General features: G+C 46.3%; 5 protein-coding genes across 5 annotated transcripts, besides 1 other annotated feature; 2 read left to right on the plus strand and 3 right to left on the minus strand.

Annotated features, from left to right (window-relative positions):
* Nucleotides 1-35: 35 nt before the first annotated feature.
* Nucleotides 36-1,775, minus strand: CDC23 (anaphase promoting complex subunit; the record flags this gene model as incomplete). The annotated part of the gene is made up of 1 exon (XM_018858721.1): nucleotides 36-1,775. The coding sequence occupies one exon, from the start codon at nucleotides 1,773-1,775 to the stop codon at nucleotides 36-38; it is 1,740 nt and encodes a 579-aa protein (XP_018712547.1).
* Nucleotides 1,776-3,348: 1,573 nt separating this feature from the next.
* Nucleotides 3,349-3,825: a sequence feature (Protein overlapping with rRNA (METBIDRAFT_145427, OBA22052.1) was converted to a misc_feature.).
* A 2,553-nt stretch (nucleotides 3,826-6,378) lies between these two features.
* METBIDRAFT_31021 (uncharacterized protein) lies at nucleotides 6,379-7,576 on the plus strand. Its single transcript, XM_018855755.1, has one exon. The coding sequence runs from the start codon at nucleotides 6,436-6,438 to the stop codon at nucleotides 7,366-7,368; it is 933 nt and encodes a 310-aa protein (XP_018712549.1). The 5' UTR covers nucleotides 6,379-6,435; the 3' UTR covers nucleotides 7,369-7,576.
* Nucleotides 7,577-10,484: 2,908 nt separating this feature from the next.
* On the plus strand, nucleotides 10,485-11,393 carry METBIDRAFT_23562 (uncharacterized protein; the record flags this gene model as incomplete). Its single annotated transcript, XM_018855262.1, has 1 exon — nucleotides 10,485-11,393. A coding segment is annotated over one exon (909 nt), but the record flags the coding sequence as incomplete, so codon positions are not given.
* A 466-nt stretch (nucleotides 11,394-11,859) lies between these two features.
* Nucleotides 11,860-12,216, minus strand: METBIDRAFT_77559 (mitochondrial pyruvate carrier; the record flags this gene model as incomplete). Its single annotated transcript, XM_018858722.1, has 1 exon — nucleotides 11,860-12,216. One exon carries the CDS (start codon nucleotides 12,214-12,216, stop codon nucleotides 11,860-11,862), a length of 357 nt encoding a protein of 118 aa, XP_018712551.1.
* A 231-nt stretch (nucleotides 12,217-12,447) lies between these two features.
* On the minus strand, nucleotides 12,448-16,929 carry METBIDRAFT_39700 (ATP-binding cassette bilirubin transporter; the record flags this gene model as incomplete). Its single annotated transcript, XM_018857168.1, has 1 exon — nucleotides 12,448-16,929. The coding sequence occupies one exon, from the start codon at nucleotides 16,927-16,929 to the stop codon at nucleotides 12,448-12,450; it is 4,482 nt and encodes a 1,493-aa protein (XP_018712552.1).
* Nucleotides 16,930-17,900: the final 971 nt, after the last annotated feature.

Genomic DNA, 17,900 nt, shown 5'->3' on the forward strand with positions numbered 1-17,900 from the left:
TCTTGTTTAATAATACACACCTGTAAATACGCGCGTCACAGCCCCATGCGGTTTCGGGCCTCCTTGGCAATGGCGCGAGCCTCTTCGACGTCGTGGGCGTTGCTGAAATTGAAGTCTTTTGCTAGCTCATAGGCGTCGTCGAAGTGCCTGTTTTCCAACGCGTGGCGGGCCAACCAAAGGCGAGCCTTGGAGGTCTCATCGGTCACGCCCCACTCGCACTCTTGCTCGAAGCAAATGCGCATGTACTTGTAGGAGTCCTTTGTCCTCCCCAACTTCTCGGAGATGACGGCGAGCTTGAAGCAGATGTGGGGCTCCACACTGGCGGGCTCGGCCGCGTCGTCGCCCGCTCGGCTCAAGGACTCGATGGCGAGCGCCTTGTCGAAGGACAGGAGGGCCTCTTCTAGCTTGTCGATCTTCTCGTAGCAGTTGCCGATGGCTTGCCACATGCGCTTGTCCGTGGGCTGCAAGCTGGTGGCGCGCTGGTAGTAGTACAAGGCGTACAAGTGCATGTCCAAGACCTCGTAGGCCTGGCCGAGGCCGTACCAGGCGCGGAAGTCCTTGGCGTTGATGTCGACCGCCCGGCGGTAGGACTCGATGGCCGCGTGCGAGTTCTTGAGCTCGACAAACTCGTGGCCCATCAAGGTCCACGCGCTGAGGCAGGCGCGGTTCAAGGTGAGGGCGCGCTTGTAGTACATGACGGCCTTGTCGTGCTCGCCCTTCATCAGGTGGTAGTTGGCCACCACGCAGCAGGTCTCGGCGCGGAACCTGTCGATCTGCAGCGTGTACTGCGCGAGGAACGCGAGCTTCAGCTTCTTCTCCATCACGTACAACATGTTCAGGTACGTGTCCAAGTCGTCGAGGCGCATCGGGTCCTGGAGAAGAATCGCGTCGAACAACTGCTCCGCGTGGAGGTAGTCGAGCCCGTGGTACGCGACGAGGAACTTCTGCACCTTCAAGAACACGAACGACGGGAACACGTCGCACAACGGGCGGATCTTCTCGTGGAAGGCCGCCGCGCCCTGGTAGAACTCCTGGAGAAGCACCACCTCGAAGATCTGGAACATCACGCCGGCGGCAAGCGCGGGCGCCGCGGCCCGCGTCCGCTCGACGAACGCGGCCGCCTCGTCGTACGTGGCAAAGGTCTGCGCGAGCTCCTGCCAGCAGCTCCAGTTGTAGGCGAACGCCTGGAGGGACGCGAGGAGGTGGTCCTGGGCCAAGCGGACGCGCTTGCGCCGGTTGTAGATGACGCCCTGGAGAAAGAGGAGAAACGCGTTGGGCGCCGTGCCCGGCCGCGCGTGGAACCGCTCGATCTCCAGCACAATGGCCGCTAGTCGGCCCGAGAGCCCGTCGGCCAAGTCTTTGTGCTGGTCCAGGCCGTCGTCGGGGCCGCCGCGCGGCGCAGACCCGCCTAGCAGGCCTGCGGAGGGGCCCACGCCCAAGGCCCCGCCCAGGTCCTCGGCAGCCTTCTTGTCGACGCTGAGGTACGACGCGTACAAGCGGAGAAACACCGCGTGGCCGCCCGCGCAGTCGCGGAGCACGTGCGCGGCCCGCTCGAATTCCTTGCAGCCAAAGTAGCTTTGTGCTAGCGTGAGGGGGAGGAGGTCCTGCAGCGGGCCGGCGATTAGCAGCATGGCGGGCGGCTGTAAGGGCGGTTCTGTGGCCGCTAGCCCTGCGAGCGCCTCCAGCGCCCATTTGGCGGCGTGGTAGAGGTGGAGCTGGGATAGCGTCTGGGCCGCGGAGAAGAGATCCAGGCGGAGCAGGGGCAAGTCGACCATGGGCGGGGAAATGGCGTGGTGTGGTGAAACGCGTGGAAACGTGTGGTGTAGAAAGGTGTGTGGAAGGGTGAGAAAAGGTGTGGAAAGGTGAGAAAAGGTGTGGAAAGGAGAGAAAAGGGTGCGGGATGAAAAAGGCGTGGGATCGAAAAGAGCGCGTGGTGGAGGGAAGTGCGCGTGGGGAAGAAGAGGTGGTTTGGCAGTGTTTGTGTTTTGCTTGTGGGCGCGGTGTTTTGGTGTTTTGGTGCCGGGCGTGGTGGGCCTGGGTGTGGGGGCGGTGTGAGGGCGGGTATGACGGCAGGGGTAAGAATGGGTGTGGAATGGGCGTGAGAACGATGTGAGGATGACGTGAGGATGATGTGAGGATGATGTGAGGATGGGTGTAATAATAGGTAGAAGGATGGATGTGAAGATAGGTATGAGCATGGATAATAGTGGGTATAAGGATGGGTGTAAGGATGAGTATAAAGATGGCATAATATTGGGTATAGGGATGGGTGTAAGGATGGGTTAATATGCGGGTGTAAGAACGGGTATAAGCATGGCTATAAGCATGGCTATAAGCATGGCTAATAATGGGTTTTAGCATGGTTAATAATGGGTATAACGATGGGTATAAGGGTGGGCATAATGATGGGGACATGACTGGGTATAACGTTGGATGTGAGGATGGGTAGAAGGGGGTATAATAAAAAGTAGGAGGATGGCTATAAGATGACTATAAGGATGGGTGTAATAAGTGGTAATGGGTATAAGGGGTAATAATTGGTATAAGTAAGGATAAGAAGATGGGTATAATAATGGATATAAAGATGGGTGTAAGAATGGATATAAGGATGACTATAAAGATATAAAGATGGCTATAAAGATGCGTTTCAGAATGCGTTTAAAGATATGTCAAAGGATGCGTTTGAGAATGCGTGTAAAGATATGTTAAAGGATGCGTTTAAGGATGCGTTTAATAATTGGTAATAGGTATAAGGGTGTATAATAACGGGTATTATAAATGGTGAGGGCTATATGGATGGATGTAAAGATAGCTATAAGGATGGGGTATGAGGGGGTCTATTAATCGGGTCTATTAATGGAGTATAATAATGGGGTATAATAATGGGGTATAATAATGGCTATGAGGATGGCTATGAGGATGACTACAATAATGGCTGGCTACAATATTGGCTACAATATTGGCTATAGTAATGGGGCCACGGCAGGCGGTGCTGTGACCTCGCTGGCTGGTGCCAAGTGGACTGAGGTGCAGTGGTGTGGTGTTGGTGGTTTCGATAGAAAGCTTTCAAAAGACGGCAGTTCCACAGCTTCGCCCACTATGGCCCTACAAAACTAAGCGATCAGACAGGCATCAGTGTGTTCTCCATGGCATGGCCGCAGCCAACGATATTAAAACGGGCTGGTGTTTGCCTCTTGACTATAAACAGATAGGCTCATAGAAGGCTCAGCCTTAACGGGTAGGCCCAGTCGATTTGTAAAATCCTGGTAGCCAAGCAAACCCCAACCCTGAGGGCGCACAATCCTCGAGTCTTGCTAATACTGGTGGGAGCTCAGCTTTGCCAGATCCATGAGCTTAGATGAAATGTTGGCTCCAATCGACAAGTTGGCAAAAATCCTAAAAAGCCTGGACTCCTTCGGTTTTGGATACTCAAACACTCACATAGACGTTAGACTCCTGGTCCGTGTCTCAAGACGGGCGACTTGCAGCCATTACGCCAGCATCCGAGATAAATCCCCAGGCCTCGGGATGAGATGGAAGGTGTGGACAAGGTCTGCAATACTCGACAACTACATTTCCTTTTTTTTTTTAACTTCTCCTCGGCCTAACACGAAGGTAGTGTCTGCTTGCAAGCCCTTTCCTTTCAGCAACTACACGTACTTTTCCACTCTCTTTTCAAAGTGCTTTGCATATATCCATTACTGTACTTGTTCGCTGTCAGGCTCTCGCCAATATTTAGCTTTGGATGGAATTCACCACCCACTCAGAGCTGCATTCCCAGGAAACTCGACTCCTTGGTGGTCAAAAAAAAGTAGAGCAAACTGAATTCCTATCACCCTCCATGGCGCCATATCCCAACGGACTTAAGAATGTTTGAACTGACTGAGACCCCTTCAATTAAAATTCCCTGAGACGTTCAGATTTGAGCTTTTGCCCCCTCACTCGCCATTACTGAGGCAATCCCTGCTAGTTCCTTTTCCTCCGTTTGATGATATGCTTAAGTTCAGCAAGATGCACTGGGAGACGTGGCGAGTCGAAGCAGATGAGCTCCTTAAGTCCCTCCAGCTAGCTCTTGAGACGACAACTACAGGACACTTATCTCATATCAATGGCGTAGTATCCGCAACAGATGCAAAAGTTCGTATAGTGGCTAGCGAAAGACGACGGGCCGAGTTCCGACACTGGGTACGTATGTGGGAGCTGTTTCAGGTTTTTGAACTTATTTACTTTACTCTATGGTCATGTTCCCCCAAGAAAGACGAAAAAATCAAAGACCAGTGGCAGGACACGCAGTCCGCTTGTATTGCTTCGTGACCCTCACCCACCTAGGCATATCTTTGACCGCTGCCATACAATGTGATTTCACAGGCTCCTAGTGTCATATTTATCTGGACGATAATCGGGGCCTTTGTATGATAATATCTGGAAAGAGGGGTGTCTTATACGGTGAAAGGTATCTCGAGATGAGCATCATTGAGCAAGATGCCAGACAATGTCCAGTTCTGCAATGCAACATTAATTAAGAGTTTCGCCTTGAAGGGCTCAGAATCAATCTTTGGTGGATGAACCGTGATCACAACCCGATGGGGGGATTTCAGTTAATATGCAAAAATCTTGAAAGCGTTGATATCATTGATTTCAATTTGGTGGATGTAATTTTGGGCCGAGTGTATTTGACAGCGTAACTTTCTGTGCAAGAACACCGGGACTGTGTCTGGGGGCTTAATCACATAATATGAAATTACCAGGTTTTCATGTTCTTCTTCTTTCCTCGGTCCTTGGTGGCGCATGCAACTCCACAATCATAAACCTGCCCGAAATATAATCAAATATATAGCAGAAGTCACTCACGCTTGATCAGAAAGAAGATAAACGAACAACTGTGGAAGTAGAGCCAGTGAAGTATGTAGGGTTGGGTCTTTCAGACCTAGGCTCGATATTATTAACGTGTCTTGGAAGCAGTCACATCTGGTAGGTAACACAGGCATCATTGTTAAAAGTTCATTGGAAATGGTACTTCGCCATAGTGCTTGAGTCAGTGCCAGGACCCTGCTATCAGCCTGAAACTGATATATGCACTTGTTAGGCCCGCCGGTGTCTTGTCGAAAGCTCATAGAGTGCTCTTTTTGTTTCCAGGTACTTCCTTATTTGATCCACTTGGTCAGATATATGAGGCTGATCTGAATCTCTGCTTTTTTGAGTGATTATATGCACGTATATGTCCCAAGAAGTCCCTGCAGTTACTTTAAAGCCAGAAAAGTTTCTTTTCCTTGGTTTTTCCTTCAATGACCTTGCTCTCATCTGAAACTATCATGACCGGATCAAAACCGGAGAGGTGTTCAAGAGAATGATTCTCATGCTCCTACGAGACATATAAGCCGGCTCAAGCCCTATTCTTTCCCCGGGAATAGTTTTGTCCTTTCATGCACTCCTTCTAAATGTAAATAGCACAGCCCCTCTTCCCTCAAAAAAACCGTACAAGGTGTTGATACTGGCATACATACTGCCTACAGTTTCAATGCCAGCTTTATGAAAATTCGACTTAAAAAAGGTATACCCAGGTCGGCAGGAGTGGCGAGCTTCATACATTTCAGTCAAATATAGCTCACATATTTAAGTTTGTGTGGGAAGACTCACTTATACGGCAAAGCGTAGCAATCGGGTTCATGTTTGAATCATTAGACGATCATACAGCGTGCACGGTAAGTACTGCCCATAATGCCCGGCGCATAATAAGTTGAACAAACTAGGATCACAAGAATATCGGTCCTCTTGTTGTAATTCAAAGTATCTCGTGTAAGGAGATTGATACAGAATAAAGCAGAACCTGCTTGATATGGCGAATGATTTCAATCGGAATCATCTAATGTGAGGTCCGGCATTTGAAGGAAAAATGCATCCCAGAATCTCCATGAACTTCGAATCTGATGTCCCAGACTGAAGTATAAAAAAGCTTTTGAAGGTAGAAATTTTCGTCTGGGAAATTTAAGTTATGTATAGTTGGCTCCCTCTTAGTGTGCTTGTCTGCCCAAGTTTGGACTCAAGCCGTTTTGCATTAGTGTCATCAATTTCGTGAGAACAATGTAAATGCTAGAATGCTTTTATTGTCATCCTTGAAGGCAAAGAATGGGAATGCAAAAACCATATGTGGGCGCAGTCATCCACAAGGTTACAAGTATTTAAGTAGAAACTAACGCCTCAATAATTAAAGAAACAGCCATCTTTCCAGTTATCATTTTGTGGCATAAGAAGGAAGCCAGTCTAATACCACACAAACTTCTTGCTATTTCATTCAGTTATTCATAAAAATCTTTCGTCTTCTACACTATGAAAATGGACATTCGCGCCGCGATAGCCATATTTTCGTTTTGCCTTAGTCTGGTGTTTGCATTGGCTATTGAGTATCATAATTTGTTCATTCAGGAAAATACAATTATGAGGTCTCAAGATATAATAATTGGAGGCTTTGGTATTCTGATCGATGCCTATTTTGCTATTGTAAACAGTGCCTTTGTTAGAACCGACGGATCGGTTACGTTTGACGGTGATTTCTACATTATAAACTTCGATAAGTCAAGTGTCGAATTAGACATGGGCGGAGATTTATTCTTGAATTTTGCAAATTTTACCCTTGACTCCTTATTAGCCGAATCCGAGCCTCGAGTTCTGATTTACTATACAAACGTATTCAATAATGGTGATATGTTTTTTGGAGATTCCGGAAATCACTCCCGTGCCTTGAGTATAAGAGCAAGCGAGATATTGTCTAACAAGGGCATGATGGTTTTCAAAAGAGCTTCTGGGGATAAACTTCAATTGAACTTGGGGTCAACAACACACCGACATTCCATTCTCAAAAATTCCGGATCCATCTGCTTGTATAACACTTCTTGGAAGATACCTAAGAACATCGAAAAGCATGGCTGTATTACTGTGGGCACTGGTTCGATTTTAGACTTTCTGCTCAGGTATTACGATTACATCAGTCCATTTGACCAAATTATTTACTTGGAGTCTGACTCAGAAGTCAGAATTTCTGGATTGAAATCGCCCTTGGCTACTATTCCCTCAATCGAAGTTGTGGGTTGGAGTGAAGACAACAAGATCATACTTGATACTGTTATTGAAAGCACTGAAAAACTCGTGTATTCTGAAGACACAGGCATATTATCAATTTTCGGGACAGCCGAGCCGATCATCACTCTAAACATTGGCAAAGGGTATTGGGGTGCTGCTTTTCGTTTGCTGCTGGATGATTATGGCAGTACATTGCAGTACTGGATGAGTGTTTTGGGAGCAAGCCGCCCATCCAAATGCAGATGTGTAACTGAGTTTCCTAAAGTGCCCACTACGCGTCCCTCCTCTTAGTCTTTGACAATTGGGAGCATTTCTGGTTTTCCCAGCGATAATATCAACGTTGATGATACCAACTACTGAGTCCCAGAGGTTATTTTTTTGTTATATTTTATTTGTTCTTTTGTTGTCTTTGCGAACAAGGTACTTCGCACTTGTGTTGAAAAAAGATACGAATCGTTGTTACTAGGTGCGTAGTTAAGAAAAAATTTTACCGCTGCTGAAAGCTGAAATCGTAGAGAAGAGTTCATGTCTAGTTGTGTGCTATAATTGCTTCAGTTTAATTGCTCAATTCCACGACTTTTTTGTGAGCTTTTCCTCTCGTCTATAATTTTCGCCAAGTGCCAAAATTTCTTTGACTTTTGATTTTTCGCCCAACCAGGGCTTAGACTAGCAAATTTTATTGTCAGCATGGAAGAACATTTGATCTTCAGAGTATCAAACCCAGAGCTATTTTGAAATGTGTGAGCAAGTAGGTTCAGCAGCATACAAAATGCAGTAAAGCATTTTGCCGTGTGATAGATAAAGACATGTTTGAGAGCCTAAATCTGAGATTTTCCTATGCAACGAGAAATTTGTAAAAGTATTTGGAATTCGGACTTAATCTCCAGCTATTGTTTCGATGATCTCAAAAAAAACCCTTATACAAGCCAAGATACTGGAATCATAGGCTTATGTTTTTTGTACCCTTATCATCAGACACGTGATCTAAAACAACTCTAAAGCAAAATTCATGAGGAAGCTAACCCATTATATGAGTATAAAAGGAAAGAAGCACGAGAACTTGTCATGCTTGGAAAAAGAATTCTGGTTGGATGAAGAGCAAATTGATATTTCTCCACAATGCATCATTACAGTCCATTGAGTATAAAGGTTGGACTGGATGGTAATATATAGTGTGGAATAAGAGGATTGAATGGTGAGGTGTAGAAGTATGCTTGAATGTAATGACGCATTGTGGTAATTAATTAATTGTGGTGACGGATTAAGTGATTGATAGTAATTTTCGATACAGGTGTCCAGTTGTAGTGATGAGTTACAGTAAACAATTGAGTAATATACTGTAGTATTGATGTGATGTATTACACAATTCAGATAAGTGACTTAATCTTGTGATCGATTGAGTGACTGATAATGAAAATTGATAGCATTTTTCAGTAATTTGTGCTGATTGACTGACTCCAGCTGTATTGTTTGAAGTAGTAGACGATTATAACGCTCGATATTGGTATCCGATGAAAGTGTGCAGGCGGAATTTTGGATCGAGTAGATATTTGTGATGACAAACGGTGCTAATCAAATAGGTCATGGGGTGAAACGGCTAGAGTGCGTAGGTGTTGCAAATTGAGCTGTTAGTACGCAAAGCAATTCAGTGATGTACTGTGAGGCAAATTTTTCAGGAAATGAAGACAACAGCCTAATATTATCAAGCTCATAACGCTAATTCAGTGAAGAGAAGTCTGAGAGAACAGCTGGGATGGCACCTCAGACAGGCTGTCAATTTGTGATTTCTTATTTACGATAATTGATTCAATTATATTATGAAACATGGACAATGAAACTTTCAACTGGCCCATAGTGCATATTTCATCTTTTCATGATTTTCAAGGCCTACAGTCTTTGCTGGGCAGGCTTTTCTAGAATTTGGGGGAGAGTACGAAAGAAAGTCAATGGGAGGTCTCACCCTAGTGCAAGTATAATGTAATATACGTTTGATCAAGCAAATGATATTCTCTGATAAAGATTTTGGGATTGGCCGCATTTTTTCACTTCGAATAGAGTCCACACAGCCACAATTCTGTTCTGTTAAGTAAATGTGCGACCTGGCTTTTTCCCTTTTGAAATAACTATGATATTGAGGCAGTATGTGGGTATGTACATAATAACGATGCCCGCATCAAATTTCCCGGGTCATTGGTGATGAATTAAATGGCGTGAAGATTGAGATGTGTTAACTAAGTTGTTTTAGCTTTAAAGACTACAAATGAGAAATATAACCAAAAGTAATTTCCTGGGACTTTTTGATTCTTTAGAAATAACAGAAGCCGCCGATTTGTTCTCAGTGCTTGTTTTTTTAACTCGGCTCCGCAGTTGTAAATTTGTTTTTGGTTCAAAGGTGCAAATAGGGTTCGTCTACACATATTCCAACATTTCCATTGAATAGTCTCACTATATCCTAAAGTAATTCTGGATTTTTTTGAGGAACAGAGATAGCTAATTCAATCATGATTTTTTTAATCTCCATGATAATCCTGTATTGGTGACAATTAATGGGAATAGTTGCATGTTGTATTGATAATTCGAGATATCTTGCGTCAAACTATCTGAAGCAATTGGCCTCGTCGGAAAACATTTATAGTCTCAGACTGGTATCTTCATATTTGATGCAATAATCCAAAAAGCTTATCAAGTTCCCACTTATGTGATAATAGCTATTTCAGTCTTCGTTCATTCAAGACCCAAGATCAGGGTCAGGGATCAATGTATTCGCGTGGATCTGCAATTCAGTGAACTAGGATTGGGCCCCGCAGTGCCAGTTAATCTTCAGTGACTCGAAACCTGGCCGTCCGTGCATTTATGAATTCCTTCCCTCACATTCTTTAGGCTTGAAAATTAAGCATCCCGCGAAGACGAACTAACAGTCTTCATTTTGCATTTCTGGCCGTGCTCACAAACTCAAAATGATGCCTTTCAAAGTAGGTGAATGCATGGTCAGTAGAAAAATAAGATTCACACCCTACAGCCCATTTTTTCCCAAGCCCATTGCGTTATATCCAACTTGACTACATGGTTACTGCAAAGCTTTATATTTTTCGCAGCCGGAAATACATTTCGTGGACTACTCTTCGCACCATGGCTCGCCTCGCACCTCTCATTCCATACAGAAATACTCAACAAAACACCTCGCCTGAAATCAACAGGAAGATTTTATCAACAAGCCCTTTTCCCTCAAAAGTTTGGTGGACATTCATAAGTGTGTCCATATTTGCTAGGACTCGCAACCCGAGCTCGACTCCCCAAACTCTTTCCAGATTCCTGGATCTTATCCTCTCGCTTCTACATACCTAATTCATACAATGTTGGACAATGCCAGCAAGGAATCGCTTCTTTCTGCTGCCGAGAAGTCCCGGCAGAGTCTAGGCTCACTTTCCAGTCTTCTATCTGAAATTGAAAGACTGGCCTCGACCAGAGAAGTGGACTCCAACCTGCTTTCGAAGGCCCAAAAACAGGTCCTTCTTGATTCATTTACTGTCAAGAGATTCCACCGAAATTTCAAGGAGAGGGAAAATGCTCGTGAGCTTGCGTTTGTGCAGCTTGAGGTCATCCCCTATAACCAGAAATACGCCGAAATGGCTCGCTTGTACAGCGACTTCGAGTCTCTGCAAACGTCGTATGAAGAGCTAAGAAAAAACACCCAGATTCCAGCTTTTGACTTCTCCATTCAGACAATTGAGCAGTTCGAAAGTGGAGTCCTCCTCAGCAGACTCGAAAAAGACGCCAGCGGCCAGTACCCAAGCAAAGTGCCTGTGAAAATGCTCTTTTCCTTGGATGCTGAGTCAAAGTTGCCCCCTCCATCTTTCTCTGTTTTCAATCGTCTCGTCAACTTGGAGTACAGGCTCCGCATGCTTTTGCAAATCAAGCACGAGGTGCTTCTTCGAGCCAAAGCCCGCTTGACCGCAAAAAACACCCAGTGGGCCTCACGAGACGCCAAACTCAATCTGTTCTTGACAAGAGATTTCGGTGCAGTGCACGAGGAAATCAAGAAAATCAAGGCCAGCGAACACGAAGATTTGAAGTACTACGAGGAGGATTTGGACGAAGAGGGTGAAGAGAACGAAGAGGATGAAGAAAATGAAGAAAATGAAGAGAATGAAGAAAATGAAGAGAATGAAGGAAATGAAGTGGATGAAGAAAATGGAGAAAATGGAGAAAATGGAGAAAATGGAGAAAATGGAGGAAATGGAGGAAATGGAGAGGATGAAAATGGAGAGGATGAAAATGGAGAGGATGAAAATGGAGAGGACGAAAATGAGAAGGACTTGGATATGGCAGATATTGAGGGGCAAGACATGGACTTGGAAAGCGGGAGTGAGTTGGTCGATCATGAACAAGAATCTGAGAACGATGCCGGAAACGCCGCAACTGCTGACACAGCGGAAATCCCTAAGAATATCCATAATCCGGAGACAGAAACCGACCAGTTGGACGACCAACTGGCAGATGTGGATACTGCGGTAGTCGATGCCGAGATGAGAGAGCCCGCAGAGGAAAGCAATGATGTCAATATTGAAGGAAAACCTCATCATGCTCAAAAAAGCGAGGAGCTCCTGGCAGAAGACAACGAGTTCCAAGAGACGACGAGAGACCCCAGTCATCAGCAGGAAGATATGGTGCTAGATTAAACAACACGCGTCGATATGAAGCAGGTTCCCCTTGTGATCATAAATATATTGTTTTACATAGGTATAAACAGACTGGCTGTTCCACTCACGCCTTTCTCCGGCCTCACTTGAAAAGGTACTTGAAAACTTGTGCCGGACTGTCGCCCTCCGCGCGTCTATAGTTAACTACACGGATAAGCTGGTAGCCGGCAACGCCGCCAAGAAAGAAGTTGACACTGGCCAACAAGTAATTCTTGGGCGTGATGGCAAAACCGGCCCATCTAGTCCAAATCGCGCCGGTGAAAAACAAGGCGAGCTGCTGCGTGCCCGAGATCTTCTCCACGGGTCTCTGGATGTCATTGAGACCAGCAATAACCAAGCTCCATTTGAACACGGGCGCCCAGAAATGCACTGTCTTAGGGCCGGTTTCTGACTGGAGGTACCGAGAAAACTTCGATACTTGTTGTGCGCTGGCTGCCATGTTTGCAAATAAACTTGTATTTGGGAGTGAGGCTCGCGAGGTGCCATTCGGATACCAAGCACCCATTTTTTTGGACCGTGTGCGCAGGAAGTGCGGAGTTGGCGTCGCCCTTGCTCTTAGGCTCTGCGGGCCGCGCGGCTTCAGCCAAACCATAGACCTCTGGGGCCCTAGAACCAAAAATCGCGAAAATATTGGCACATTGTGATCCCGTATGGCTTTTCACCCAGCCCCCTAGATGTAGTTCCCTTGCTTGCACAAGTTGTAGAAAACTCCGGTCGGATCTTTGAGAAGGTTTGCTGGAGTATCAAACTCCTTGACCTCCCCGTGGTCCAAGCTTAATATTCTATCGCAGTCCATCACAGTATCAAGCCGATGCGCAATCGTCACGATGGTTTTCTCCTTGAACTCGGTCCTGATTGTGCTCTGGATGATTTTGTCTGTTTGCACATCGACAGCTGCAGTGGCCTCGTCCAACATAAGCACCCGGGATGGATTCAAGAGTGCCCGTCCAAGGCACATTAATTGTCTTTGCCCAGCCGAAAAGTTGGACCCTCCCTCCTTCACAAGGCTGTCAAGCCCTTCGCCCAATTCCTCTACTGTTTCCTTCAACTTTGCATGGACGAGCACCTCCCATAGTTTAGCGTCACTGTACTCCTCAAACGGATCAAGGTTCTGTCTCAATGTGCCTTCAAACAAATGAGAGTCTTGGGGAATGATACTGAGATTGTGCCTGAGATTGAAAAGCGAAATCTTTGTAATGTCAATACCATCAACAAATATAGATCCATCCACTGGAGGAATCATTCGGAAAAGGGCAAGCACGAGGGAACTCTTGCCGGCTCCAGTCCGTCCCACCACCCCAACTTTTTCCCCAGATTCCACTGAAATACTGATGTTTTTCAAAACGAGATCCAAATTCTTCGCATATCTCGTGGAGTAGTTGTGGATGTCAATCGCACCTTGTTTGGGCCAATTTGCCGGGGCTTCTAGCAAAGCATCGGTCTCGTTTTCCTCTGTTGGTAACTTGCAATATTCAAGACATCTCTCGACAGCCACAATGTTAGCCTCGACCTCCGCTGACATCCTAACCATTTTTTTGAATGTATCTGTCACTTGGAGTGCATAACTCATCACAAAACCTGCCATTCCAGCACTAATGGGCGATGCCGTGGTAGACTTGTAGATGAGCATAGTTGAAGAAGTCCAGATAACGAGGGATCCTATGAACTGAAGCCTCACAGAAAGCCATCTATTAATGGACCTTAACATGAATAGTGTTCTCATGTTGAAGTCAACATTTGCGTTGTTGATCAAATTGAAGCGGTCCTCCTGCTGGTATGCTTTGATTGTTTCCACGCCACTTAAACTTTCCTGAAAATGAGCAAATATTGGCGATCTTGAAATCGAAACAAGTCTTTTCAACTCTCGTTGAACCGAGATATAGTACTTCTGATAGTAACCATAAACAAACCCAAGAATCACAACAACTACCAAGTAAGCAGGCAAAGCCAATGCAACAACAACAATGGTAGATACTGTACTCAAAAGAGATCCCATGTAAACATTTAATGACCGTGGTAAGGCACTATCAACTTTGTTGATATCATTGCTGAATCTGTTCATGATTCTGCCCACTGGCGTTCTTTCGAAGAAGTTCATCGGAGCCTTCATTAATCTTGTAGCCATTCGATCGTGGATTTTCCGCCCGCCTCGGATACTCATGAACACAAAAAACACCAAGCCCTTTAGCAAGTTGAGAGCGCTTGTTGTGAACCCCAATACCGCGTAAATGGCAATGAAATGAAGTGCCAGGGTGTTATCTCCGATATTGGAGTTTGCCTCGGTCCATCTTTTGAGCCAGTAATTGGTCGAAATGGAAGCAATAGTGGCCAAAACAAAAAGCCCGACCCAAAGTGACATTCCGGAAATCGAACATGCTTTAATATAGTTGATGTAGACATCCCTGTCAACTTTCCCTTTCGCGGAGGTCTCCAATGTGTTTCCAGTCCTTCGGGTTGTTTTCTCCTTGAATGGGTCCCACTTGAATGTAGCCAAGCTCGCCTTCCGATTGGTTCGGGACTGAATATCGTCTGCTAATTCTTCATCTTCACTTTCTCCTGTTTCTGGCGACTGCGAACGAGAGGAATAATTCCCATATTCTGAAACAAGAGTACTAAGTTGTGGGTACAAAGCACTCAGTCTTACTTCGTCGAAAGGTGCCTGTTCAGTAATTGTCCCTTTTTCAAACAAGTAGATTTTGTCTGCATGTTCCAATACAGGTATGTTATTGGTTGCAAAAATGATAGTCTTCCCTGAGAGAAGTCCGCTCTTTGTGAGAACCCTGGAAATAATGTTCTTGCCCACATGACTGTCCACAGCACTCAAAATATCATCCAATAGATAGATGTCAGCTCTTGCATAAACGGCACGCGCAAGAGATAGGCGTGCCTTTTGGCCACCTGAAAGAGATATACCTTTTTCACCGACTTGCGTTTCGTCTCCATCAGGTAGAATCTTGAGATCAGATAAAAGTTGACACGCTCTGATAGTCTGTTGATAGTAGTCTTCGTCGAATCTGTGGCCGAACGTAATATTTTCCTTCACAGAAGCGTTCATGATCCAAGGGTTTTGTGAGCAGTATCCAACGGATCCACCTAATCTAAGCGGCCGAGGTAGCAGAGAAGGATGGAGAGAGTCAACTGCGTCAAGCTGGCCGAGTATTGAGGACAAAAAAGATGATTTTCCGGCGCCCACCCTCCCAACGATACAGACAAAGTCGCCCTTATTGACTGTCATGTTAATACCATACAAGGCATATTTGTGACCAGTGAACTCAGTTTCTTCAGATACTGGGTTGCCTAATTGGGATTTTTGCCAAAGGAAAGACGTATTTTTTATGTTGAGTGATTCGCGACCCTCACCGGAACCAACTTCAATCAAATTGGGGTCCACTTCTGGAGCCGACAAAAATGCTGAGATTCTTTCTAACGCTACGGTTGCCTCCGTGATATATGTGATCACAGACGGGAACAGCAAGATAGGGCGCGATAGGATGTTCAACAAAGTCAAGCCCGGGAATACAATCTCAGATGTCAAAGGTCTGTTCTCCACCAAGGCAAAGATTGCGAAGGTCAGGAAAGATACGAGGAAAGGCATTGTCGTCCATATCAAGCTGCCGCACTGGTTCACAATACGAATCTTCTTGGAGTTTTTCAATTCCTTCTCGTTTCGTGCCTCGAAAAGACGCTTCAACATGGGCATTTCCCAAGAATAGAGCTTGATTGACTTCATCGACACAAGGATTTCGTTTGTGATCCGGTTCCTGTTATCTTTCAACTTCATCTGCACCTTGTTGAGCTTTTTCAGGTATCGGACAAAAAACGTGTTGACGGGAACAAAGGCAAGCATCACGAATAGCCCTGCAAACGCCGACTTGCCTAGAAGTTTGTACAAGGACCATATACTCAAAACCAATTCCGCGGGAGCAATGATGAGAGTGCTGATTTCCTGTGCGCATGTTTGGACGCGGGGAGCGTCGATGGATACAAGATTGACAATATCCCCCGAGGAGCGCTCGGAACGAGAGTGAGCAGAAAGACGGATCGATTTCTGGAAGATCAACGAAGTCAACGAAGACCGGCAGCCGAGGCCAACCTCCAAAACCTTGAGCACGTACTGGTTGTTGAAAACGGTCTGCACCAAAGTCACAATGAACATTCCAAAACACAATAGAAAGCCTCGGAGAATGGGGACCAGCGGATCTTTGATCTTGTCACCCATGAACAAGATAAGCAAACGCAAAAGCTGGGGCTGCACGAAGGCCAACAACGAGTCGCAGGCTTCGTACGAGAATGAGACGGCGGCGACAGGGCCAAACGCTTTCATTATTGCCAAGAATAACGCGTACGTGGACTTCTTCTGTGAGTGGTCAAGATGCCTCTGGAGGCTCCGAGTGTAGTTTTCTGTGGTGAGGTGCGCAGGGGCTTCGGGAAGATCCTGGTACAGCACTGTCTGGTTCTTGAGTGAGTTTGTAACTAGCGGGTTCATCCACGAAAACGTGATTTTCTCCAAGAAGTGCGGCGGGCGAGACGACGCTGGATGTGGTGAGGCCTGAAGGTGGAAAAGAAGCAGATGAGACGGCACCCAGGTGGATCTGGACGATTCCAAGTAGGAAACTGCCAACGCAGCCACAAGGGCCACGGCTTCCCAGAACGGGCCCAGCTCGAAAAGAAACACAGGCCACTGGGTGTGCAGATCCTGGAACCAAAGCATCAAATCAAGAACAGCCATCCCGGGCCAGAACACAAGCAAAGGGCCCAGGGGAATGAGCGAACGCGTGGTCTCGATAAAGTGCAAAGGAGCCACGACGAAAGCAGACACAAACGTTAATATAGAAACAGAGATGATTTTTGAGTCTGCCTGACGCTCGACCAAGGATACGGCCCAGAAAAGCCGGGCCCAACAGAAGGTGTGGAGAACCACCAACGAGCATCTAAGCCAGTGGAAAAGCCCTGTGTTCTTGGCGGCCAAGGGGCCGTAGCTGGGTTTTTGCAAGTACCTGAAGAGCACCACGCACGTGACAGCGCCAAGAAGCGTGCCCCATGTCAGCACCAATAACAATAGAAAACAAGGATTGAAGGCATTTTCTTGCGTATGTATGAGAGGCAGCAAGAGTGCCTGGAAGCCACACTGCGGCGGCGGCACGGGCACCATTTTGCCTTAGTTAACGAAATTAAGCGGCTTTGGTAGATTGGCAAGGAAAATTTGTCCAAGAATTCCGAGTTTGTTGTGCCGTTGTGCCTTTTGCGCCGAAAATGTGCCTCGCTTCAATTTTCCAGTCGGTGCGGCCTGATAAACCATAGTGGAAAATGCGATTGCCAGAGCCGCACCGGCCGATGGCAAAAAAAAAGTAGAGTCGCAATTTGGTGTCAAATTTAGGCGAAGAACGCGCGGCTGCAAAATGATGACACACCCGAGGCAGCTGACCAAAGTGAGGCCTATAAATACAAAACACCATAAATAGAAGAGGCCACCTGCTGGCGAGCTCGAGATCCGGTGAACAACCAGACGTGTCGCAATCGGTTCACCTGGGCATTTGTCAAAGCGGCAATAATTAAGGGAAGAGCAGAGGATACAATGATGTGGCTGGGCAGTATCGACCTGCTCTAGGTGAACAATGGGTGTTTATTAATGGTGCGAGGGCAGCAGGCTGGCTGAGGAATTGTGTCGTTTTTTGGCCGCAGAGATTCTGCGAGCGCACAATGAATTGAGGGTCCCGGGCAGATATATGCCCTATGATTTGAGGGTAGTTGGCGCTGTTCTCTGCGATGAAAATTAGCAGAAGCAGATATATGGAAGAGTCGCCAAACCGCGGAGTGAGAGCTTATATAGTCTGTTTTTCGGCAGGCGCTCCAAGCACGGAAAGATTCCAAGAATATATTATTGTTCAGGTAAGTGGCTGGTTCTGTCTTCGGAATGTGCTGATATAAATTTTGGGAAGAGCTTCTTGTGGTCTTTTGGAACGCACCACTGTTCAGCTCGAGGCCAGCTTATGGGGAGCTTCCTTTGTGCGTGGTTAGAAGTTAGAAATTCCCTGGAACCCATGGTATCTGCATTGCCCAGATAAATACGTCCCGATGCTGAAATGAGTGTCTCAGCTATATACTCCAGAGTCTGATGTATAA

This window comes from Metschnikowia bicuspidata (genome assembly GCF_001664035.1).
Source record: "Metschnikowia bicuspidata var. bicuspidata NRRL YB-4993 chromosome Unknown METBIscaffold_2, whole genome shotgun sequence".
Classification (NCBI taxonomy): Eukaryota; Fungi; Ascomycota; class Pichiomycetes; order Serinales; family Metschnikowiaceae; genus Metschnikowia; species Metschnikowia bicuspidata.

What these genes read in the sequence shown, in the direction of transcription:
- METBIDRAFT_31021 (XM_018855755.1), top strand. Translation starts at nt 6,436, where the DNA reads ATGAGGTCTCAAGATATAATAATTGGAGGCTTTGGTATTCTGATCGAT.